The 20,241-nt window shown below is 39.6% G+C and overlaps 1 protein-coding gene across 4 annotated transcripts; it reads right to left on the minus strand.

Moving 5' to 3' along the window:
• Positions 1 to 412: 412 nt before the first annotated feature.
• Znf207 (zinc finger protein 207) lies at positions 413 to 13,241 on the minus strand. Of its 4 annotated transcripts, XM_085695509.2 has the most exons (12): positions 13,042 to 13,241; positions 11,427 to 11,553; positions 8,367 to 8,505; positions 7,133 to 7,300; positions 6,949 to 7,024; positions 6,415 to 6,462; positions 5,170 to 5,240; positions 4,466 to 4,623; positions 3,234 to 3,326; positions 2,058 to 2,300; positions 1,284 to 1,443; positions 413 to 1,163 (listed from the first exon to the last, which is right to left on the minus strand). In XM_085695509.2, the coding sequence occupies exons 1-12, from the start codon at positions 13,080 to 13,082 to the stop codon at positions 1,003 to 1,005; spliced, it is 1,485 nt and encodes a 494-aa protein (XP_085551635.1). In that variant the 5' UTR covers positions 13,083 to 13,241; the 3' UTR covers positions 413 to 1,002. The 4 variants fall into 4 exon arrangements, with proteins under 4 accessions (XP_085551635.1, XP_085551637.1, XP_085551638.1 ...); XM_085695511.2 differs by lacking the exon at positions 6,415 to 6,462; XM_085695512.2 differs by lacking the exon at positions 3,234 to 3,326 and having other exon boundaries at positions 13,042 to 13,240.
• Between the last annotated feature and the right edge of the window lie 7,000 nt (positions 13,242 to 20,241).

Below are 20,241 nucleotides of genomic sequence, written 5' to 3' on the forward strand. Positions count from 1 at the left end.
AAAGCTTCTGAGGTCCATGAAGTACTCACATGAGTCTTAAAATTAATTAAAGAAAATAAATGGGTCTGGCACTAGGCTCTAAACTTCCTTATCAAGAAGTTTTGAATTTTACATTTTAAATTTCTATGACATCTGATACCAAAGAATGTGAAACAAGGAAACAAAGACTTCATATCCATTATGTAATGATTCATGTGTCTTAAGAGATAATGTCAACAGAAACATAAACAAGAACAACTCTATATACTGTTAAAACATGCAGCTAAGAAAAAAAATCTACAACTTAAAGAACCCAATCATTTATCAAAACTGTATTGGTAACTGAATTTTATTATGTGGACATCTACTGTGGCATGCATCTGTACAAACCTTTCAGTCAGTGGTCCACAGTTGAGTTATGAATAAAAAGGCATTAATTTTTCTCTCATTTTATTACAATGAAGTTTTGAAGTACAGAAAAGTCACATGACCTCAATGGGCCAGATTTCTTAAACCCTGCAACACGAGGAACTCTCTAAGTACATTAAATATTGTTACACATTCAGACTTCCAATGTACAAGTACTTGGAAACAGTTACAGCCCTCACCAAGCTAGGTTGGGGACATGAAGTCCAACAGCATTAGAAATGCTGTGAAGGCATAACTTTACAAATAGCAATGTAAGCTTACAGAACTTGCCTTTATTTAGGATGGTATGTTCATGTAATTCCAGCGCCTTCACAATTTAACGAACCAAATTTACTATACTTCACTTCTAAAAACCTAGATGAAACATGAAAAAGAAGCCATACAGTATAAATTGCAACTTCAGGAAAACTTCCTGTTTTATTATTCCAAATAATTTCTCCCATGTCAAATAAATGTCCAATAGTTCCTGGTATGTGGGAAGATAATGTTTGTTAAAGTCACAATGAAGCCTTATAGACGGAAGCTTGTCTATATAAACAGCACAAGTTGAGAAAAGGTTTAATCTCCAAACCTATTAGACTTGGTGAAGCAAGATCAGTAACGGCCACCTTGCGACATAACAGGAGGTCTCATTCCCATTGGAGGTCGAGGAGGCCCACCTTGGTAAGGGGGCACCATTGGTGGTCCCTGTCCATAAGGTGGCATAGCGCCAGGGAGGTAACCTGGCATGCCTTGATGATGACCACCATACTGACCTACAAAAAAACAAAAAAATATAAAGTTGGCTTGTGTATACAATACTTTTAAACCAGTACACTTTACAGATAGTTAACCTTTGCATATATACTTAAAATTCATAAAAAGTAAAAAAGTACCATGAGGTGGCATTGGAGGTCGCATTCCTTGCTGCTGTGGGATGCCTGGCTGCGGTGGCATCATACCCCCAATTGGTCCAACTGGTGGATTACCAATTGGAGTCTGTCCTGGTCGAGGAAGATTACGCTGATATTTAGGTAACTGTGCCCTTCTTTCTTCCTGTGAATAAAAATAATGTATAATGTATGATGTAAGAATGCATGAAGGTTCCTCAAATAGAAAGACAATTATCCAAAATCCTGATCATTTTAAATGAACAAGTACTTCCCAATAATTACTTTTGCTCCCATAAATCAGTGCTACTACTTAATCTAAAGTCCCTAATTTTTTTTTAAAGCTATATTTAGGTTAGAGCATGGCTAGCTAATTTCATACATTAGCTTTCTGTCAAATGAAATTAACTTGTATAGGCTTGAATGAGTCCATGGACTGACAGAAAACTTTTGTCAATCAATACAAGGAAATTTATGTCTAAACATTTTTAAAGTACTGAGCTTACTGTCTTTTCTTTTAGGAAAAGAAGGGCAGGAGCATTTGAGATCAAACATGAATTATTCCTCACAGTTTTTATTTTTTTGTTTTTGTTTTGAATCAGGGTACCATCACCACCTGGCTCTATTTTATAGTTTCTTAGGACACAAACAAATGAAAACCATTTGGGAAAATTTAAAATAAGTTTAAGTCCATATAAATACAAATTAAAATCTCTGCAATACACAGGTTGCTATGATACTTGATTAAGCAATACTATTAAAAATCTATAAACAACTTACCAGTGATATATCCTCATCTGGATGGATCAACTTACTGGTTGCACTGGTGGTTGTAAGTGTAGCAGGCTTACTTGTAATTGAAGCTGCTGGTTTTGCTGCAGTACTGTTTGTTGTACTAGTGGTTGAAGCTGTTGACTGTGTATAAGCTGGGAATGTAGGCTTTGGGGGTTCTGTAGTTGTAGCAGGAGTACTGTTTAAGGGCTTAAAATCTGTACCAACAGGTCCTTGGACAGCTGCCTGAGCCTGTAAAATAATGAACCTTTATCAATACATGTCAATATCCAAGTTGAATATAACAGAAATTTACTTAAAAAAAAAGAGTAATATCAAATAAAGCGAACTTCAAATGAAACCAAAAACAAGTAAACATATGACAAATGTTCCACAAAGTTCAAACCATAAGAATATCAAAAGATACTGGGTTAACATTACTATTCTTCTCAGATCTGTCTTATACCTTCTCTCCATTACTTATATACAATGCTTTGCATTAATTCTAGTTTGCCATAGAATAATGAAATAGTATTTAATGCAACTGCTTATACTCTCCTAAATTCTTTGTTTAAAGCAATTCATCTTTTAAGCAACTCAAAAAAAAAAAATAGACTACAGACTATATGGGTCTAGATAACCCATTAGAGTAAGCAGAAAAAAAAAAGTAATGAATGGTGGCTCAATGTTATCACCTATGCAAGTATCCCATACACAGCAGCACACTATCCTCCAAATTAGTAATTGCTGGATTAATTACAGTATAGACAAAAGGGTTAATGGCACAGGCTCTAAAGTTAATGTGAATACACATTACTTTCATAATACAAATGTTTTAAATGTCTAGGTCAACTTTTGAACCAAATACAGAGTGCTAATTTCCTTAAAGATGTGATGCATTAAACAGCATAAATTAAAAATAGCTTAACCATGCATCAGGCTAACCATTGGCCACTAAAGTTCATTTATTGCTCACATGCTTTTAACCCTTTAGAACCACAGAAGTTTGGAGTATTTTGTGAAAGTCTTAAGTATGAATTCAAATTTTCAAACACCATCTGAATTTTATTATTTGTTTTACTTCTAGAAACTAAGTATATTTGTAAGAGTTAGCTTTTATAAAGGGTCCAAAGGGTTAAGTTGTAAAGCATTTTTAAAATTTTTAAACTGCAACTTCCTGCGTACTTGTGCTGTGCTAGGAAACAGAGCTTTAGAAGATGCAGACAGACTTTCTGAATTGGATGAAGCTGTACTTGAGCTTGTTACAGGTGTCCCCATCTGTAGCATAAAAGAAAGGAAACAATGAACCGTCTCCGAACAAATGGGTCAAAATATGCCATGTGGCAACTTCTTAGTATAGATTGCATTTTTTGTAAATAAAGATTGTAATGCAATCAAATGTCATACAAAGAGGCAGAGTTAATGCATTTTCAATAAACCGTAAAAGTACATGCCTCAGAAATTATCTCTACACCAAATACAATTAAAAATAATCTTTTCTAAACTGTAAATAATGAAGCACCCAGTTCTCTATGCAGAAGCTCTATACAATGAGTCTATAGGTTCAGATAAAACATTCTCATAAATAAAATATATACCACAAAATGTAAATTAATATGCTTTAAAGGAACTTAAAATGTAGCACCCAGAAACAGTGGGAAACTGAGGAAACATCTGAGAAATAATCTTAAAAAAAAGAAAAAAAAAGAAAACCTTGATCCTTCTATTTAATTCTAAATGAAAAGAACACAAAAAAAATCTGACCATTATGCATCTAGCCTACTCGTCTTCTGGAAGAGTTTTGATGGAAGCAAGGCTAAGAAATATGACTAGATTAAAAGCCATTAAATGATGTGCTTCCAACACAAGAACAGCACTGCGATTTACCGTGGTTCTTTTTAAATGAGCAGAAACACTCAATCAAATTAAAATTTTCTTTCAAGACAGCGTTTTTCTGTATAGCCCTGACTGTCCTGGAACTTGCTGCGTAAACAAGGCTGGCCTTGCACTCAAAAAGACCTCCTTGCCTGTGTTGCCTGCCTACACCTCCAAGTGTACTAGGATTGAAGATGTGCTCTACCACTGCCAGGCCAGCTCATATCTTTAAGAGATTTCATCACTGGCTCTGACCAATTTTACTCCCTTCAACAAGACAAAGGAGGACCTGGAAACATCATTTAAGTCCTCAGAATTTCAACTTTCCTTTCTAGCTATAGCTAAGAATAAAGAATATACAAATATGAAAAACTAAAATCCTATTCCTTTCTGCTGTGAAGAGAGGAAATCAACGTGATGATAGCCATTTTAGTGTGTGACATATTTAAGAAACCCATCTGTGACAACTTTACAGATACCAGTAAACAAGTCCACTTTATCTTTAAACATAAATGTGCTCCTTTTTAATAATTTCACCTTACCTGTCCTGCACTGGGGAAAAGAGGCTTAGTAACTGGAGGCTGTGGAGCAGGTACTGCTGCTGTTGGTGCAGGTGGTCTATTAAGAATACCTGGTGCTGAAACAGCCTGTGCTTGAGTCATTGGAGGAATTCCAGGACGTGGAACTGGAGGGGGCATACCTGCAGCATAAAAAAGTTTTTAAGTAATTCAAGTCAATGAAATGATCCAAACAAAGACAACATACCCCTCGCATCAATTATACCTCTTGTCTCTTTAGATCAACCAAAAACTTTTCTGGTACCACTGTTTCAGCCGATCAATCAATCAATCTATCTATCATCTATCATCCATCTATCTATCCATCTATCTATCCATCCATCCATCCATCTATCTGGTTTTTTCAAGACAGTTTCTTGATATTGTCCAAGTTGTAAAAGATCTCAGTATGTAGACCATGCTGGCCTCTGCACCCTGAGTGCTAGGATTAAAAGTGAGCACTACCACCACCACCCCAGTTGACTTGGTGTAACTATGTATATGCTAGCCTGCAATTCAATGCCAATGTCTGCCAATGTCTGTTAGGATTAAAGTGACAGGGTTCAGGCTGTATGTAATCACAACCACGCCACTCAGCAAACTTCTTTCAACATGTATGAAAATTAGAACCCTATAGGAATAATGCTACCAGACACATTACAAAGGAAACCGTTTTAAACATTTCATACCTGGTGGCATACCAGGCATCAGAGGTGGAATTCCAGGTCCAGGTGGCATCATTCCACCCATTGGCATCATTCTATTAAAAAGAAAATTTAAGAAAAAAAATAAAAACAAAAAAAACATTAACAGAATAAACCACAAAAATTTGGCAATTACAAAACACTAAATAAAACTTGAGTTATCTCAAGTACTGAAACCAATCAAGCCTCAACCATATATGATAATCCTATTGTAATAAACATTCTAAAAAGCAGCAAACTCTTCAGTTTACCCATAAAAGAGGTTTAAAAACAAAAAGAAAAACACTGGCCAAACAAGGTCTCTGAGAACCGAAAGTACTCTTGAGTATACAGGAGGCCCCATCTAACAAATGTGTTAACTGAAAAGCTTTTGCTCCACTTGAAAAATATGCACACAGAACATACAGACATTTCCATTAACTGTGGAGTAAAAATTCGTATCTGGGAGGGACAAGGAAAAATCATCACCAACATTAACCTATAGAAACTCAGATTATATAAAATTTTCCTTCCTAACACTAAACCATGACTGAAAAATAACCCATTTTTATAGCTTCCCCGTTTAAAAAACAAAACAAAGCTCACCTTTCAAGATCAACCAGTGTCCATTTACTTCAAAACATATTACAAGTATATGTACTTGATTTGTGGTCTGTTTTGTTTTTTTTTGGTGTTGGGGATAAAACCCAGTACCTTGTGCATGTTACACCGAGCTATGCTTTTTAATCAGAAATTTAACTTCTATATATAAATTCTAATTAGGTGAAAATCTGATTACCTTCTATAATAAAGCACAATGGCAAACTATAGATTTCTTAGTACTACCTTTTATATTAGGCCTTACTACCTATTAATACCTAGAGAAAGCACCTGCACATTTGGAAAGGAATGTTTTTCCTTTTTTTGAGACAGAATTTATATAGCCAAGGCTAGCCACTATGTGGCCCAGGCTGGTCTCATACTCAAATGGATATGCCTGCCTCAGCCTCCCAAATTTTGAGATTAATGCACATCTGGGACAAAATTTATTTTAATGTGTCTATTTGTTCTGAAATGTTTCAATTTTCTACTTTAAAGAGATGTGTCAATTAGCTGACAAACTTAAACAGTTTTAGTGAGGAAGATTAGAAAATTTCTTAAGTCAACTGAATAGATATCATTAAACACACACACAAATGACATTATGATTATATTATACCTCCTGAATTACATTATGAATGAGATGCTTACATGTTTTCACCGCAAAATGACTGGGTGTATTTTCTCTGATGATGCAATCTGTGAAAATGTATGACAAAATCAAAATCTAACTGTGATTTTCAGAACATAGCGGGAAAGTGTATTGTACACCTCTCACATCCAACTTTAAGTAAAAGTGATGGGCAACACAAACTTCAACTCACTTTAGTTTCTGATGCTTTTGTAAATCATTTACAGTTTCCTTCTCACCACTACAGAGCATCCTTGATAGTTCCAAAACTAAGACACTCAAATCTATAACAACTTTAATTATAGAAAATGCAACTGAAGCAGATGGTTTCCTGTATTCATGCTCAAACCCAAAAATCTAATTTCAGAGACAAATGTATTTGTCTCATACTTACTGACCCTTTATTAGAAAGTGTTTAAAATTTAGAACTCATTTCTTCAAAAACAAAACAAAACAAAAACAAAACAACCCAAAAAACTGAAAAGTAACATTTGATTTATAATATTCAAGTCAAAAATGGAAGAAGCCCACAAACCAACAGGAAGTCTGCTTACCCAGGTGGCATGCCTGGCATAACTGGAGGCATGCCTGGCATCAGGGGAGGAACACCTGGCATCAATGGAGGTATGCCTACAAAGTGTTTCAGCAACAAAATTAGTATTGGATATTAAACAAGAGAAGTAACAGTTGCATCATACCAATTAGGTCCTCATTATGAAATTTCGAGGAATCTATTACCTGGAGGCATTCCTGGTGCCCCTGGAACTGGTGGAAGTCCAGGTTGGGCCATCGGTGGGATATAACCTTGCTGAGGTTGAACAGGCTGCGGCTGAAAGGAAGTTGAGGCTGCAGATTCGTCATCATCATATTCATCAGAATCATCTTGTTGCTTTTTTTTTTGACTCTCTGCCAAGAAAAGGTTTTAATTCATTTCACTCATAAAAGAGAAAAAAATAACTCAGAAAAAATTTTAAAGTAATATTATGACTTTAATCAAAGCACTCTGGCAGCAGAGGATCTTGGAACCAACTCCAGTTTCAGAGGATGTGATACCCTCTTTCTGACCCTCTTAAGTACTGGGTACCCAAATGACAGACATACATGCAGACAAAACATTGATTCATACACATAAACTTAAAATCTTTAAAAATAGGGTTGGGCGAAGGCTGGAAAGATATCTTCAGATGGTATCACAAGAAAGAGCTCTGGGCTGGAGAGATAACTCAGAGGCCAAGAGCACTGACACTGCTCTGCCAAAGGTCCTGAGTTCAATTCCCAGCAACCACATGGCTCACAACCATCTATAAGGAGATCTGGAGTCCTCTTCTGGCATGCAGGCATACATGCAGGCAAAACACTGTATCCATAATAAAACTTCAAGAAAACTTAAAAATTTCAAAATCAGATTGGTAACATTTTCTATCATGTGCACAATATACAGCTTGAAATTCCAGGACAAATGACACTAATAAACATAGAACACACGAAAGGAAAACATCACTAAAGATTAGAATTGGAGGGCTCAGGTTCAATTCCCAGCATACAAGCAAGGCAGCCCACAGTCACGTGTAACTCCAATTTCTGGGGATCAGACACCCTCTTCTGGCCTTTGTCAGCACCAAACACAATGGAACACAGATATGTGTGCAGGTAAAGCACCCAAATACGTAAGAAATATTAGAATTAGGAGCTGAGTGCAGTGGGGCACAGCTGTTATCATATCTACTCAGTGAACTAACAGCCCAGCAGCTATAAATGGACAAGTTAGGCAATTAGTGTTCATGGCTCAGAACAAACTGCACAAATTGCCCTCTTATCTTCCACACATGTGCCATGACACATACAACCCAACAACACAATAATGAAATGTAAATAGAAATACTTAACTATAAGTTTAAATAAAACATAAACGTATGGTAGAAAACAGCCACTCTCAATATGAAGCTATGTTCTAACACACTGCAAACTTTACCCTGTGTCTTCTGTTCAAGAAGTCGTCGTCTTTCATCCATGTCTTTTTCTGGAATACCTTCCATGCCGTATATTTCCAACTCTATATCTGTTCTCCCAGGTATTGCATTTGGTACAGCATCTATGGTTTCTTTATGCACCTGAAACAACAAAAAACTAAAACTATTAGAAAAAACAAAAACTTTTCTCTAAAAGTAATTCATGAAAGTCTTTTTTCAACTAGAAATTACTCAAAAGACCACTTAGTAAAAACTAATATATACAAGTCTTTTTACCACCTATGGCTTTCAATGGCTTTAAAACACCTATCACTTGATTTCTAAGCCTGAATTTACATCATCTATAGCAAGTAACTTCTAGAGCTTTAAAAAATTGTTATCTTCCTTTTTATTATTTTTCTATTTTGGGGGATATGCAACATGTCATACATGTGGATGTCAGAGTAAAACTTTTGTGAATTGATTCTTTCCTACCATGTGACTATCAGGGAATCCCATTCAGGTTTTAGTCCAGTTTTCAGGCTTGAAAGCAAGCACCATTACCCAATGATCCATACCAGACTCCCTGAAGCAATTTTTCTTGCTGAGAATTATCTCACTTTTTCTTAGGCTTCACATCAAACCACCAGTAAAGTCTGTTCTGCAGCCCTGCTTCTTTCCTTTAACCTTCTAAGTCTAACAACTGGTCTCCCCGTACTCCAGTCTATTTTCAATTCTCCCGGCAGAATGGTCACATCTGTTGCTCAGTAGTGGTAGAACATACGAAAAGGAAAAATAGGATGTGAAAGGCTCGGGGTTAGAAGGCCATTATAGTGCTATAGGTGCATACAAACCTCAAAAGGGTGCTTTCAGTATTTAAATCCCTTTCACTCAGAATTAACATACTACTGCCCTTTCATTCAATATAGGAAATTTCTCCAACATAGGTCTCTCATTTGCTATTTCTTGGAAATTATTTACTTCTCAGACCTTTTCTCATTGGACAGCTTCAAAGTCTTCTTACCTTGTTTTTTCTTTATAATTTATCGCGGGACAAACTACTTTGTTATGTTCTTCCACAATGTAAACCTAAGCTCTATAGGTGCTGTGTCTATTACAATCATGTTCCACAGCAATTTTCTGTGACTAATGGAAATGTTCTCCCTAACCCTCCCTAATAGTCGCCCATGCTACATGTAGCAACAGAGCAAATACGGCTATAACATATGTGGAAAACTATTCTTTAACTTAATCATCATTAAACATCTATGTGACACTAGAAGCTATTACAATTCTAAGGGATAGGAGGCTCTAAAATGATGGTCTTTGTTTTTAGCTTTTGAAACAAAGCTTCACTGTAGCCCAGCTCTGAAACTCAAGAGCTATTTCCTTAAGATTCTAAAAGTACTATTATAAGAATATAATAGTAAGCAAAGCATTCTCAAATATTTTAAAAACAAATATGGGCCAGGGACGTGGCTCCACAGATAAAGATGTTTGACAATCTGAGTTCAATCCCTAGAACCTACATGGTTTAAGAGTCAAACGCCTAAGCCAGGTGGTAGTGGTGCAAGCCTTTAAACCCAGCACTCAGGAGACAGATCTATGAGTTCCAGAAGAGCCAGTGATGTTACAGAGAAACGCTGTCTCAAAGAAACAAAGGGTCAGACAGACTCTTAGTCATTCCACAAACTTCAAGTGAACAAACACACAAAATTAATGAATAAGGCTTAAACTGGTCCAATGGTTAAGAACATATACTGTTCTTGTATAGGACCAGACATTGGTTTGTAGTACCTAACTTCTAAAGGCTCACCACTATCGGTAACTCTTAAGTCTAGAGGGATGACACCCTCTTCTGTTCCAAGGCCAACTGTATTAACAGTACCTCTCTCTCTCTCTCACACACACACAATATAAAAAATTGTCTTTAAATAAATTAAGCATAAAAATGATTATATAAATAGTTACTGCAATAATGCACAAAGGAAAAGGATCTTTTTTCTGAAGCTTTGGAGTCTGTCATGGAAATGGCTTTTTTTTTATTTTCGAGACAGGGTTTCGCTGTAGTTTTTGGTGTCTGTCCTGGAGTTAGCTCTTGTAAACCAGGCTGGCCTCGAACTCAGAGATCCGCCTGCCTCTGCCTGGGATTAAAAGTGTGAGCCACCACCACCACCCGGCTATCCAGGCTGGCCTTGAACTACCTCCCAAATGCAGGATAAACAAGTGTGCATCACCACCAAACGGCTAAAAGTAAGATCTTTTGTAGCATCTAGGGCCTCAAGTATACTAGGCAAAAGATCTACCATTAAACTACAACTCCAGTCTTTATATAAACTTACAAATTCCAAAGTTTTCATTATTCCATTGTGAAATAACTCAAGAGAAGCTTGAGAATTGAATTCAGAACTTAGCAGTGCTTGCGAACCCTCTAGAGGACTCAATTTCAATTTTTGGCATCTAAATAGTAGCTCACAGCTGCCTGAAAAATCCAGCTCTAGGGTACATCTCCCAGCTTTTCAAGTACTCACACGAAGAGCACAAGTCCAGACTTAAAACATAACAAAAAACTCACTCATGAAATCTGGACATTACACAAAACCAAGCTTTCAAGTCGAATGTAATGGTTCATTTTGGATAGCCCAAGAAATCGCAATAGTAACGTCCAATTATCAGTTGGGCAGTGGTGGCTTACACCTTTAAACCCAGGCAGAGGCAAGGTGAGTGGATCTCTGCCAGTTCAAGGCCAGCCTGGTCTACAGCCTGAGTTCCAGGACAGCCAACAGCCAGGGCTGTCCCACAGATAAATAAATCCTATCTGGAAAAAAAAAATCCAATTATCTTAATGGTCAAATAACAGGTAGGTAGTTAAAATTACAGAGCTTTGCACTTAGCACATGGGACCTATTACCACCGTCCAAAAGAAACAGAAAACAAAATTTGAGTTTTTAGACAGATTTGGCTAAAACTTATTTAGTGTGATAAATGATAAAGATACAGTTTCCATAGACAAATTCAAGAATCTTCCTCATGTGGTTACAAATCACAAGGTAACAAAAACTAAATCCAGAAGAAATTCTTACCTGCATGCAATGAATAGCTAATCCAGGTCCTGTGTACAATTTCTTATGGCATATATGACATTTAAAATGCTTTGCTTTTTGGTGCTGTATAAGGATCTTCTCATCATCAAAGTCTCTGTTACAATACCTAGTCAACATTAAGGTACAAAACACCGCACAAAAAATGACCCTGACGCCAACAAAAACATCTGTCAAGCCTGTGGCAGTTGTGTGGCCCCCGACTTCGAAGCTACAGCAACGGGAAATAAGCATAGGAGAGTGGAGCAACCTATGAATGAATATTTCATCTAATGAGTTTCAAAAAAAAACAGAAAGCCAGAAATGATAGTACATGTCTTTAGTACCAACACTAAAGGGAGCAGAGGCAGACAAACTCTCTGAATTTGAGGTCAGCCTACTAGACACAATAGTTTCCAGGCCAGCCAGGGGCTACACAGTGAGATCCTATGGAATCAATAAATAAAAAAAAAGGAAGACTTTTATATACCTTGAGAATAAGGGCAACTTTAAATTGAAGACTCCAAAGCCAGGTGGCAGCGACACACACCTTTAATCCCAGCACTTGGGGGAGGCAGGTTGATTTGTGTTCAAGGCCAGCCTCGTCTACAGAAGGCCTGTGTCTTGAAACACCAAGATGAACTAATAAAATAAACCCAGCACCGCGTTGAGTTTGAGGCAGAGGGGCAGCCTGGTCTACAGAGAGAGGTCCAGAACAGCCAAAGAATCCCTTCCCCGCCCCAGAAAAGGGGAGCAATTCCACGAGAACTCATTAGCTGTACAGAAGAACCGAAATTGGGATCAGCTTCACGGCGAAGGTCACATTCAACTAACAATCCATAAAATGCCTTCCAATTACATATTAAGTGATGCCATCAGGGAACGTAAACTCACATATTATATTTAATCCACAATACTAGGAGTTCAGCAAGATTGTTTCTATGAGCGTTATTACAAAGTTCGTGACCGTTTTTACTTAGCGGCTATTTTAGTAATAGCAGATCTTGAGGCAGATCATTTACACGAAGTAAATAATAAAAATCTATTTTAATGTAAACTACGTTATCGCTCCCAGAAAAATGTGAGAAAAAATAGCTTCCTTTCCCAACAGCTCTTTTCCCCCAGCCCCACAAAATTGGGTAACAGATACAAGAAACTCCACCCAGTTAAGCGAACGTTTCCTGAAGATTAAGGCGCCAGAGAGAGACGCGGAAACCAGCCCTCCACCGTGGGGGGGGGGGGGAATAAGGGGGAGCGCCTGGGGACATTCACAAAGCAATTTTCCAAGGAGTCAATTACCGTCGCTACCTCAAACTCAAGTCCCTTTATGGGATCCTCCAGGAAACAGCGGATACGCGAGTCCCCAGGGGCGCCTGCACTTGGGGAGCGACTCCAGGCCTAACGCACCCCGAACAAGCTGCTCCTTAGTCACCGAGCCTAGCGCGGCCGGCCGCCGGACCTCCCCGCCGTGGGTACCCCCTACTTCAAAACCATCCCGAATCCCAATCCAGCCACTAAAGCACGCGGCCCCGTCCCAGGCCCAAGTCAGGCCTCTTGGACCGAGGTCTCAACAAGCGACACCCACGCTCGGCCTTCCCGTCAAAGCCACAAAGGATACCAGCACCATGGCTTCAACTGCTTCTTTTTCTTGCGACCCATCGCTGCGCTCTACAGAACGGGTAGGAAGGAGGCGAGAAGAAGTTGAGGGGGGAAAAAAAAAAATCGAGAATAAAATCGCCGACTTCCAAGAACCAACCGCCACCACCACGTCCCGCAGGAAACAGACACAAAATGGCCGACAGCCTCGTTCTCTCTCCAACTCCCGTCAGCCACCGCGCCGAGAGCTGGGCGTGTCACGTGACGTGAGGCTCGCCCTTCGGTGGGTGGAGATGAGCTGCTGCCATTTTATGGGATTAAGTGGTGCGGCCTCTCCGACTGCCTACACTTAACCCTTAGTGTTTACGTCCGCGTGTAGCTCGGCCCACATGTAAGCAAATTGAAGGGAAGAAAAGATTACCAGATTAAAAAAGAGTACTTTAATTATACAACCTTTTGTATAAGTAAGGATAAGTTACAAATAAAAAATTAAGTTACAATAAAGAATAATTAAGACATGATCAATTTGGGTTTTTTGGTTTGTCTTTTTTTTTTAGTGGGGGGGTTCAAGACAGGGTTTCTAGCTGGGCAGTGGTAGCCTACGCCTTTAATTCCAGCTCTCAGGAGGCAGAAGCCTTTTGTGAGTTCAAGGGCAGGCTGGTCTATGGAGGGAGTTCCAGGACAGGCTCCAAAGCTACACAGAGAAACCCTTATCTCGAAAAAGAAAAAAAAAAACAAAACAAAACAGGGTTCCTCTGCTTAGCCTGTGCTATTTAACTCACAGAGACCAGCCTGCCTCGTGCCTTCTGAGTGCTGGGATTAAACAATTTGTTTTGTTGCTGTTGTTTGTATTTTAGAGACAGGGTCTCTCTACATAGCCCTGCCTATCAAGGAACTCGCTTTGTATTAAAGACAAGTCTCTAAATTACAGAGATGCCTCTTCGAGCCGGGATTAAAGGCCTGTGCCCAAACCGGGTGGTAGTGGCACACCCATTTAATCCTATCACTCAGGAGGCAGGGTGGGTGAATCTCTGAGTTTGAGGTCAGCCTGGTCTACAGAGCAAGATCCAGAACAGGCTTCAAAACTACAGAGAAACCCTGTCTCGAAAAAACAAACAAACAAAAAAGGCATGTGCCCATTTCTGACCTGACCGATCTGTAAATTTTGTTCCAGTTGACCGATTGATCCTTTTGGTAGTGGGTCTTATATGGGTTTATATGGTCAGAGAAGGCATCAAGTCTTCATTCTGGTGACAGTCTAAGAGGTCAGTATGGCCATAGTGATAAGGGAAATGCCAAGTGCAGAGAACCTCAGAGGAAGGCAATCCTAAACAGTGGTGATGATCATAGGAATGTCAGAAAGATCCAAGAAGGCTCAGTGTGAACAAGTATGGTGACGACATCTCATTAATATGGAGCCTTGCATCTATTGTCCCAGCACTCAGAAGACTGAGGTAGAAGACCCTATGAGTCCAAGAACTGGGGGCAAAGCCTCATGTTGTCTCTAGATTTTTTTTTATAAATGCAGTGAACCAAGCATGGTGGTGTGCACTGTTAATCCCAGTACTTTGGAGGCAGAGGCAGGCAGATCTCTGAGTTCCTGGCCTGCCTAGTCTACAGAGGGAGGTTCAGGACAACCAGGCTATGTAGACCGAAAAATGCAGTATCAGAGACTTTGAGCCTAAAAGTAATAGGACAGGTGTGAGATCCCAGATTTAATTAAGCCTCAACTTTACAGAGATTGCATTTTCCCTAAAGGCCACCTGGTCAATAACAAAGCTTTGACCATGGCTCCAGAATTGTGCAGCAATAGCGCACTTTGAACAGATCCCCTAAAAATAGCCAGTTAAGGAGACAGGGAGCAGGGCCATAAAATTTAACAAGATCCAGATGTTCTTGGGAGGCCTCCTGTCCTTGAAGATACTTTGTCAGTTATTAATGGCTCTTTATTAAGGTTTTCGTACCCAAAACTGATCAATGGTTTCAGAAACTACCTTATCCTATGCCCTCCTTATCCAATCCCAAAATGACAAGACATGATCTCCCCTGATTATGGCATTTCAGTTTTAAAAGTTATGCCTTCCCAGGGTCCCCTGCCACACTTTCCGCACCCCCCATGCTTAGGTGCTGGAAAGGTGTTTGTCCAAACTTGAGTTTGTATATTAAAATCCTCATGTAATTTGCTTTGGAAATCCAGCTCCATGAACTCATTTGGGGACCAGAAACTTGGGCTTTAACACAGGAAAAGTTCTGGTAGCTAAAAATAATCCTGGAAAGATTGGTGAAAGTGAGTGGTAGAGATAACTAGGAAGAATACAAGAAGCAGAATGTTGTGAAGTCTCTGGAAACCACTAAAGGGTTCTAAGACAAAGGATGATGATGGGCAAACGGTAATCTGGGAATTTCAGGAGACTGAGGCTGGAGGATCAGAGGTAATGGCCAGCCTCAATCACCCAGTGAATTAGAAACCACCTGGACTACATGAAATTGTTCATTAAAAAATAATAATGCTGGAGAGGTGGCTCAGAGGTTAAGAGCACTGCCTGTTCTTCCAAAGGTCCTGAATTCAATTCCCAGCAACTACATGGTAGTTCACAACTACCTGTAATGAGATCTGGTACCCTCTTCTGACATTCAGACAAAACACTGTGTACATAATAAATAAATCTTAAAAAAAAAATACGTGTGGGGTGGTGGTGGCGCATGCCTTTAATCCCAGCACTCAGGAGGCAGAGACAGGTAGATCTCTGTGAGTTCAGGGCCAGCCTCATCTACAAGTGCTAGTTCCAGGACAGTCTCCAAAGCTACAGAGAAGCCCTATCTCAAAAAAACAAAACAAAAGTAAATAAGTAAGTAAATAAATAAATAAATAAAGTTGTTCTCTGATCTCCACATGTATACCAACCTGGCCAACATAGTATGTCTCTATCCAGCAGGGTTACACAATGAGACCTTGTCTCAAAAATTTGTGTGTATATATATATTTATATATATATATATACACACACAAACATATATAGCTGCATATAAGTATATATAATTACATATATAATTAATATAATTATATACATGATTTTTTAGAGATATACAAATAACAAAAATAAACTAAAAACTTAACTGGGTGTATTTGGGGAAGAGATTTGAGGAAGAAGCGATTATTGTCTGTAGGGTATGGTGGTACATGCCTTTAATTACAGCACTCTGGAGGCACAGGCAGGTGGATTTCTGTGAGTTCAAGGCCAGCTGGGCTACATACTAAGACCTTGACTCACAGAAAGAGGTGGGCCAGGGAGAGGGACTTGTGGGGAGCACACTGTCCTTTGAAGAGTACACAGATTTAAATAGAAACTCTACTCTCAAGGACACATCACCAAGCCTGAACTGTGGACACAATCACCTCAAATGGGGAAATGATCCAAATAAGATAGTAAGTGAAAGGAAGGAGGAAAAAGTAACAACAATAAAGAAGCTGGACATCAGCCAAGAGAACAAAGTCACTAAGTTACTGAGGACATGTATCCTTGACATTGTAGGAAGCTTGGGGTGTGCCAGTTGTGGTCCAAAAACCACCCCCCTGAGATAAACAGCAGCCATGATAGTGGGGCAAGATATGGAGGCACCCACGACTCAGGATGCTGAGGCAGAAAGAAGAAAAAAAAAATCAACCAATGGAGGGAATTCTACCAGACAGTTGACTAGTATTTGTGACATCTGGCAAGGTTCTGAAAAGAAGCCTGGTGGTGGTGACACATGCCTTTAATCTCAGCACTTGGGAGGCAGAGACAGGCAGATCTCTGTGAGTTCCAAGTCAGCCTACTCACTCTACAAAGTGAACTCCAGGACAGGCTCCAAAACTACTGAGAAATCCTGTCTCAAAAGACAAAAAGCAAAACAAACAAACCCCAAATACAAAACAACAACAAAAACAAGTTTCAAGAGATGACTGGAGATGTAACCGTATATTACCAGAAAAGTAAAGAAATTGGACTGAAGTGTGGATTTTAGTTGTTATCAATAGAGATTCAGGGATTGTAACAAACATATCTTAATACTGTGCCGTGCTACTAGATAAGGCACTATATAAAACTATATGGTATTCTTAATTCTTCAGGACATCTAAAATTATTCTAAAAAGGCTGGAGAGATGGGTCAATAGTTAAGAACACCTGCTGCGCTTCCAGAGGACCTGGGTTCAATTCTCAGCATTCACAATGTGGTTCACAACCATCTGGAACTTAAGTCTCAGGGAATCCAGTGACTTTCACAGGCACCAGTGCTTATGTAGTACACATACAGACATGCAGGCAAAAACGAAACAGAACAAAACAAAACAAAAACAAAAAACCTCAGACACATAAATAAATAAATAAATATCTTAAAAATAAAAATAAGTTCTTTTTAAATAATTGCTAGTTTTGTTTTGTTTTTCAAAATAGAATATCACGTACCCCAGGCTGGCCCTTGAACTTACTATGTAGCCAGTGATGACCTTGAATGCCTCATCCTACTGCTTCCACTTCCAGATGCTGAGCTTATAGGTATAAACCATGTCCAATGTTTGTGTGCGAGTATGTATGTGAGTGTGTATTTATTGTTGGCTTTTGTTTTGTTTTGTTTTGTTTTGTTTAAAGAAGGGTCTCACTGTGTAAGTGAGTGCCAAGACAGGCTCCAGCCAGGTGGTGGTGATGCATGCCTTTAAACCCAGCACTCAGGAGGCAGAAGCAGGCAGAGTTCTGTGAGTTTGAGGCCAGCCTTGTCTACAAAGTGAGTTCTAGGACAGCCAGAGCTAAACAGTGAAACCCTGCCTCAAAAAAACAAAACAAAACACTTTGGGAGTTCAGCCTGGTCTACGAGAGCTAGTTTCAGGACAGGCTCCAAAGCTACAGAGAAACCCTGTCTCAAAAAACAAAACAAAACAAACAAACAAACAAAAGATTGATCTTGGCTGGGTGTAGGGAGCCCTATAATCTCAAATAGATGGGGTGTGGCAGATAGAGAAGCCAAATTGATCTTGGCTCTTTTAGGTCTTTTAGTAGCCATTTACTGTCAATCTCTGTCTGAGATAGCATCTTGTGAATACCAGTAAAACTCCTAGAATCTAAAAGATTTGAAGACCCAGGCTCCTCCCGATCTCAAAGCCAAGAATGATAACATTGAAATATTGTAAACTATTTCATTGCCTGGTAAAAGAGAACACCTTTGTCACCTTTGTCCTGTAGAAGAGCTTCCTTTATTTGATGGCTTGACCTATCTTCTTTTGGGAGTATAAAAGTTTGTGCAGCCTCTTTCATGGGAAAACTATGTAATTCTGGGTAATTTGAGCTCGTGGCAGGGTCACTCATCTTGGCTCAAAATAAATTTAAAATTTGTAGACTCCTTTCCCTTCAAGCCACACAGGTGACCTGCTGAGAAAATGGGCCAACTAAAGAAACACACCTTGACCAGAGCCAAAGAAACACACTTTGTCCTTGTAACCAGAGCCAAAGAAACACATTTTGGCCTTAGAATCAAAGAAAGAAATAGGCCCTGGCCCTGAAATTAGAGCCAAAGGCTAAAAAGAGCCAGTGAAAGAAACACATTTTGGCCCTGAAACCAGAGTCCAAACTGTCCCTGGCCAACTAAGCAGAAAAACAGCCAATCCTTGTGCAGGGAAATGAACCAATCCCTGATCAGAAAACCAAGTAATCCCTGAGCATGAGATCTACCCTATCTGGGCTCAAGGGACTGAAATCTGACCAATTCCCACCCTAAGAAGCCCTAATCAGCCCTGCACCTATTGATCAGTTTGCTACTGTGGTCTTCCACCGTGGCAAGAGGCAGCCACTCTCCTGAATTCTTCCCTCCCAATAAATCTCTTGAATGAGGTTTGTGTGAGACCTTCCTTCGTCTGAATGGAACGGAGGACAGAAGTAACAACTTTTCTCAACAGCAGAGCAGTGTTGTAACATTTTCCCTGGGGAAACCTTCCCCTAGCAGAACCAAGTTGTTAGCTGGGCGGTGGTGGTTCACCTTTAATCCCAGCACTCAGGAGGCAGAGGCGGGCAGATCTCTGTGAGTTCGAGGCCAGCCTGGACAGGCTCCAAAGCTACAGAGAAACCCTGTCTCGAAAAACAAAAACAAAGAGAGAGAGAGAGAGAGAGAGAGAGAGAGAGAGAGAGAGAGAGAGAGAGGAGAGAGGACAGGAGTTGAACTGGAACAACTTGTAAGTCCTCTCTGGTCAGAACAGAGCTTTTACATTAGAGAAACATTTCCCTAGAGCACAGCTGTAAACTGATAGGCTTACTGTGACCTGTGGTACTCCTTGGCTCCCGACTGCCAGAATACTTTTCGTTTTTGTTTTTTTGTTTTTTTTTTTTTTTTTTTTTTTTTTGATTTTTCGAGACAGGGTTTCTCTGTTGTTTTTGGTGTCTGTCCTGGAACTAGCTCTTGTAGACCAGGCTGGCCTCGAACTCACAAGGATTCGCCTGCCTCTGCCTCCCGAGTGCTGGGATTAAAGGCGTGCGCCACCACCGCCCGGCTCAGAATACTTTTCATTAAGCTCTAACACTTTGTTAGTTCTCCTTGGCTCCCAACTGCCAGGATCCCTTTCCATCCAAGCTGCAATGCACCAACACCACTCAGCTAAATTCAAGAATTTAATACTCTCTCTCTCTCTTTCTCTCTCTCTCTCTCACTCGATTTTAAATTCATGTCTCATTATTATTAAATTTGTGTATTATTATTATTATTACTATTATTTTGAGACAGGGTTTCTCAGGCTGTCCTGGGACTCGCTCTGTAGCTAAGGTTGGCCTCAAATTCAGAGATCTGCTTGCCTCTGTTTTCAGGGTGTTACAACTAAAGGAGTGCGCCACCATCTTCTGGCATCTTTATTAAATTTTATTTTTGAGGCAAGGTCTCACCGTGTAGCACTGGCCGGTTTGGAACGCGGTATGTAAACCAGGGAGGCCCCGAGCTCACAGAGAGCCTCCTGCCTCTAGTGTTGAAGGGGTGCTCCACCCGGACTGGCTAAATTTGTGTCTTTGATCAAACATGTTGTAACAGCATGTCTTTTTTGCTCACGGAAAGAAGACAGGAGAGCAGCTGTACCATCTTCAACACACACTGTCTCCTTGATACTTCAAGGAGGAAAGTCGGTTAAAAAGAAATAGTAAAGGGTTCTCAGAAAGCCCCCCTGAGAAGTGCCACTATCTCCAACTGAGCATTCTTGCCCGGGACTCGG

The sequence above is a fragment of the Myodes glareolus genome, chromosome 9 (genome assembly GCF_982192425.1).
Source record: "Myodes glareolus chromosome 9, mMyoGla1.1, whole genome shotgun sequence".
In the NCBI taxonomy this organism is placed as follows: Eukaryota; Metazoa; Chordata; class Mammalia; order Rodentia; family Cricetidae; genus Myodes; species Myodes glareolus.

Coding starts and splice junctions, on each gene's coding strand:
- Znf207 (XM_085695509.2), bottom strand. CDS start 13,082: ATGGGTCGCAAGAAAAAGAAGCAGTTGAAGCCATGGTGCTG. Junction 6,463..6,948: donor ATGCCAGGCATGCCACCTGG/GTAAGCAGACTT, acceptor ACATTTTCACAG/ATTGCATCATCAGAGAAAAT. Junction 1,164..1,283: donor ACCTCCAATGCCACCTCATG/GTACTTTTTTAC, acceptor GTTTTTTTGTAG/GTCAGTATGGTGGTCATCAT.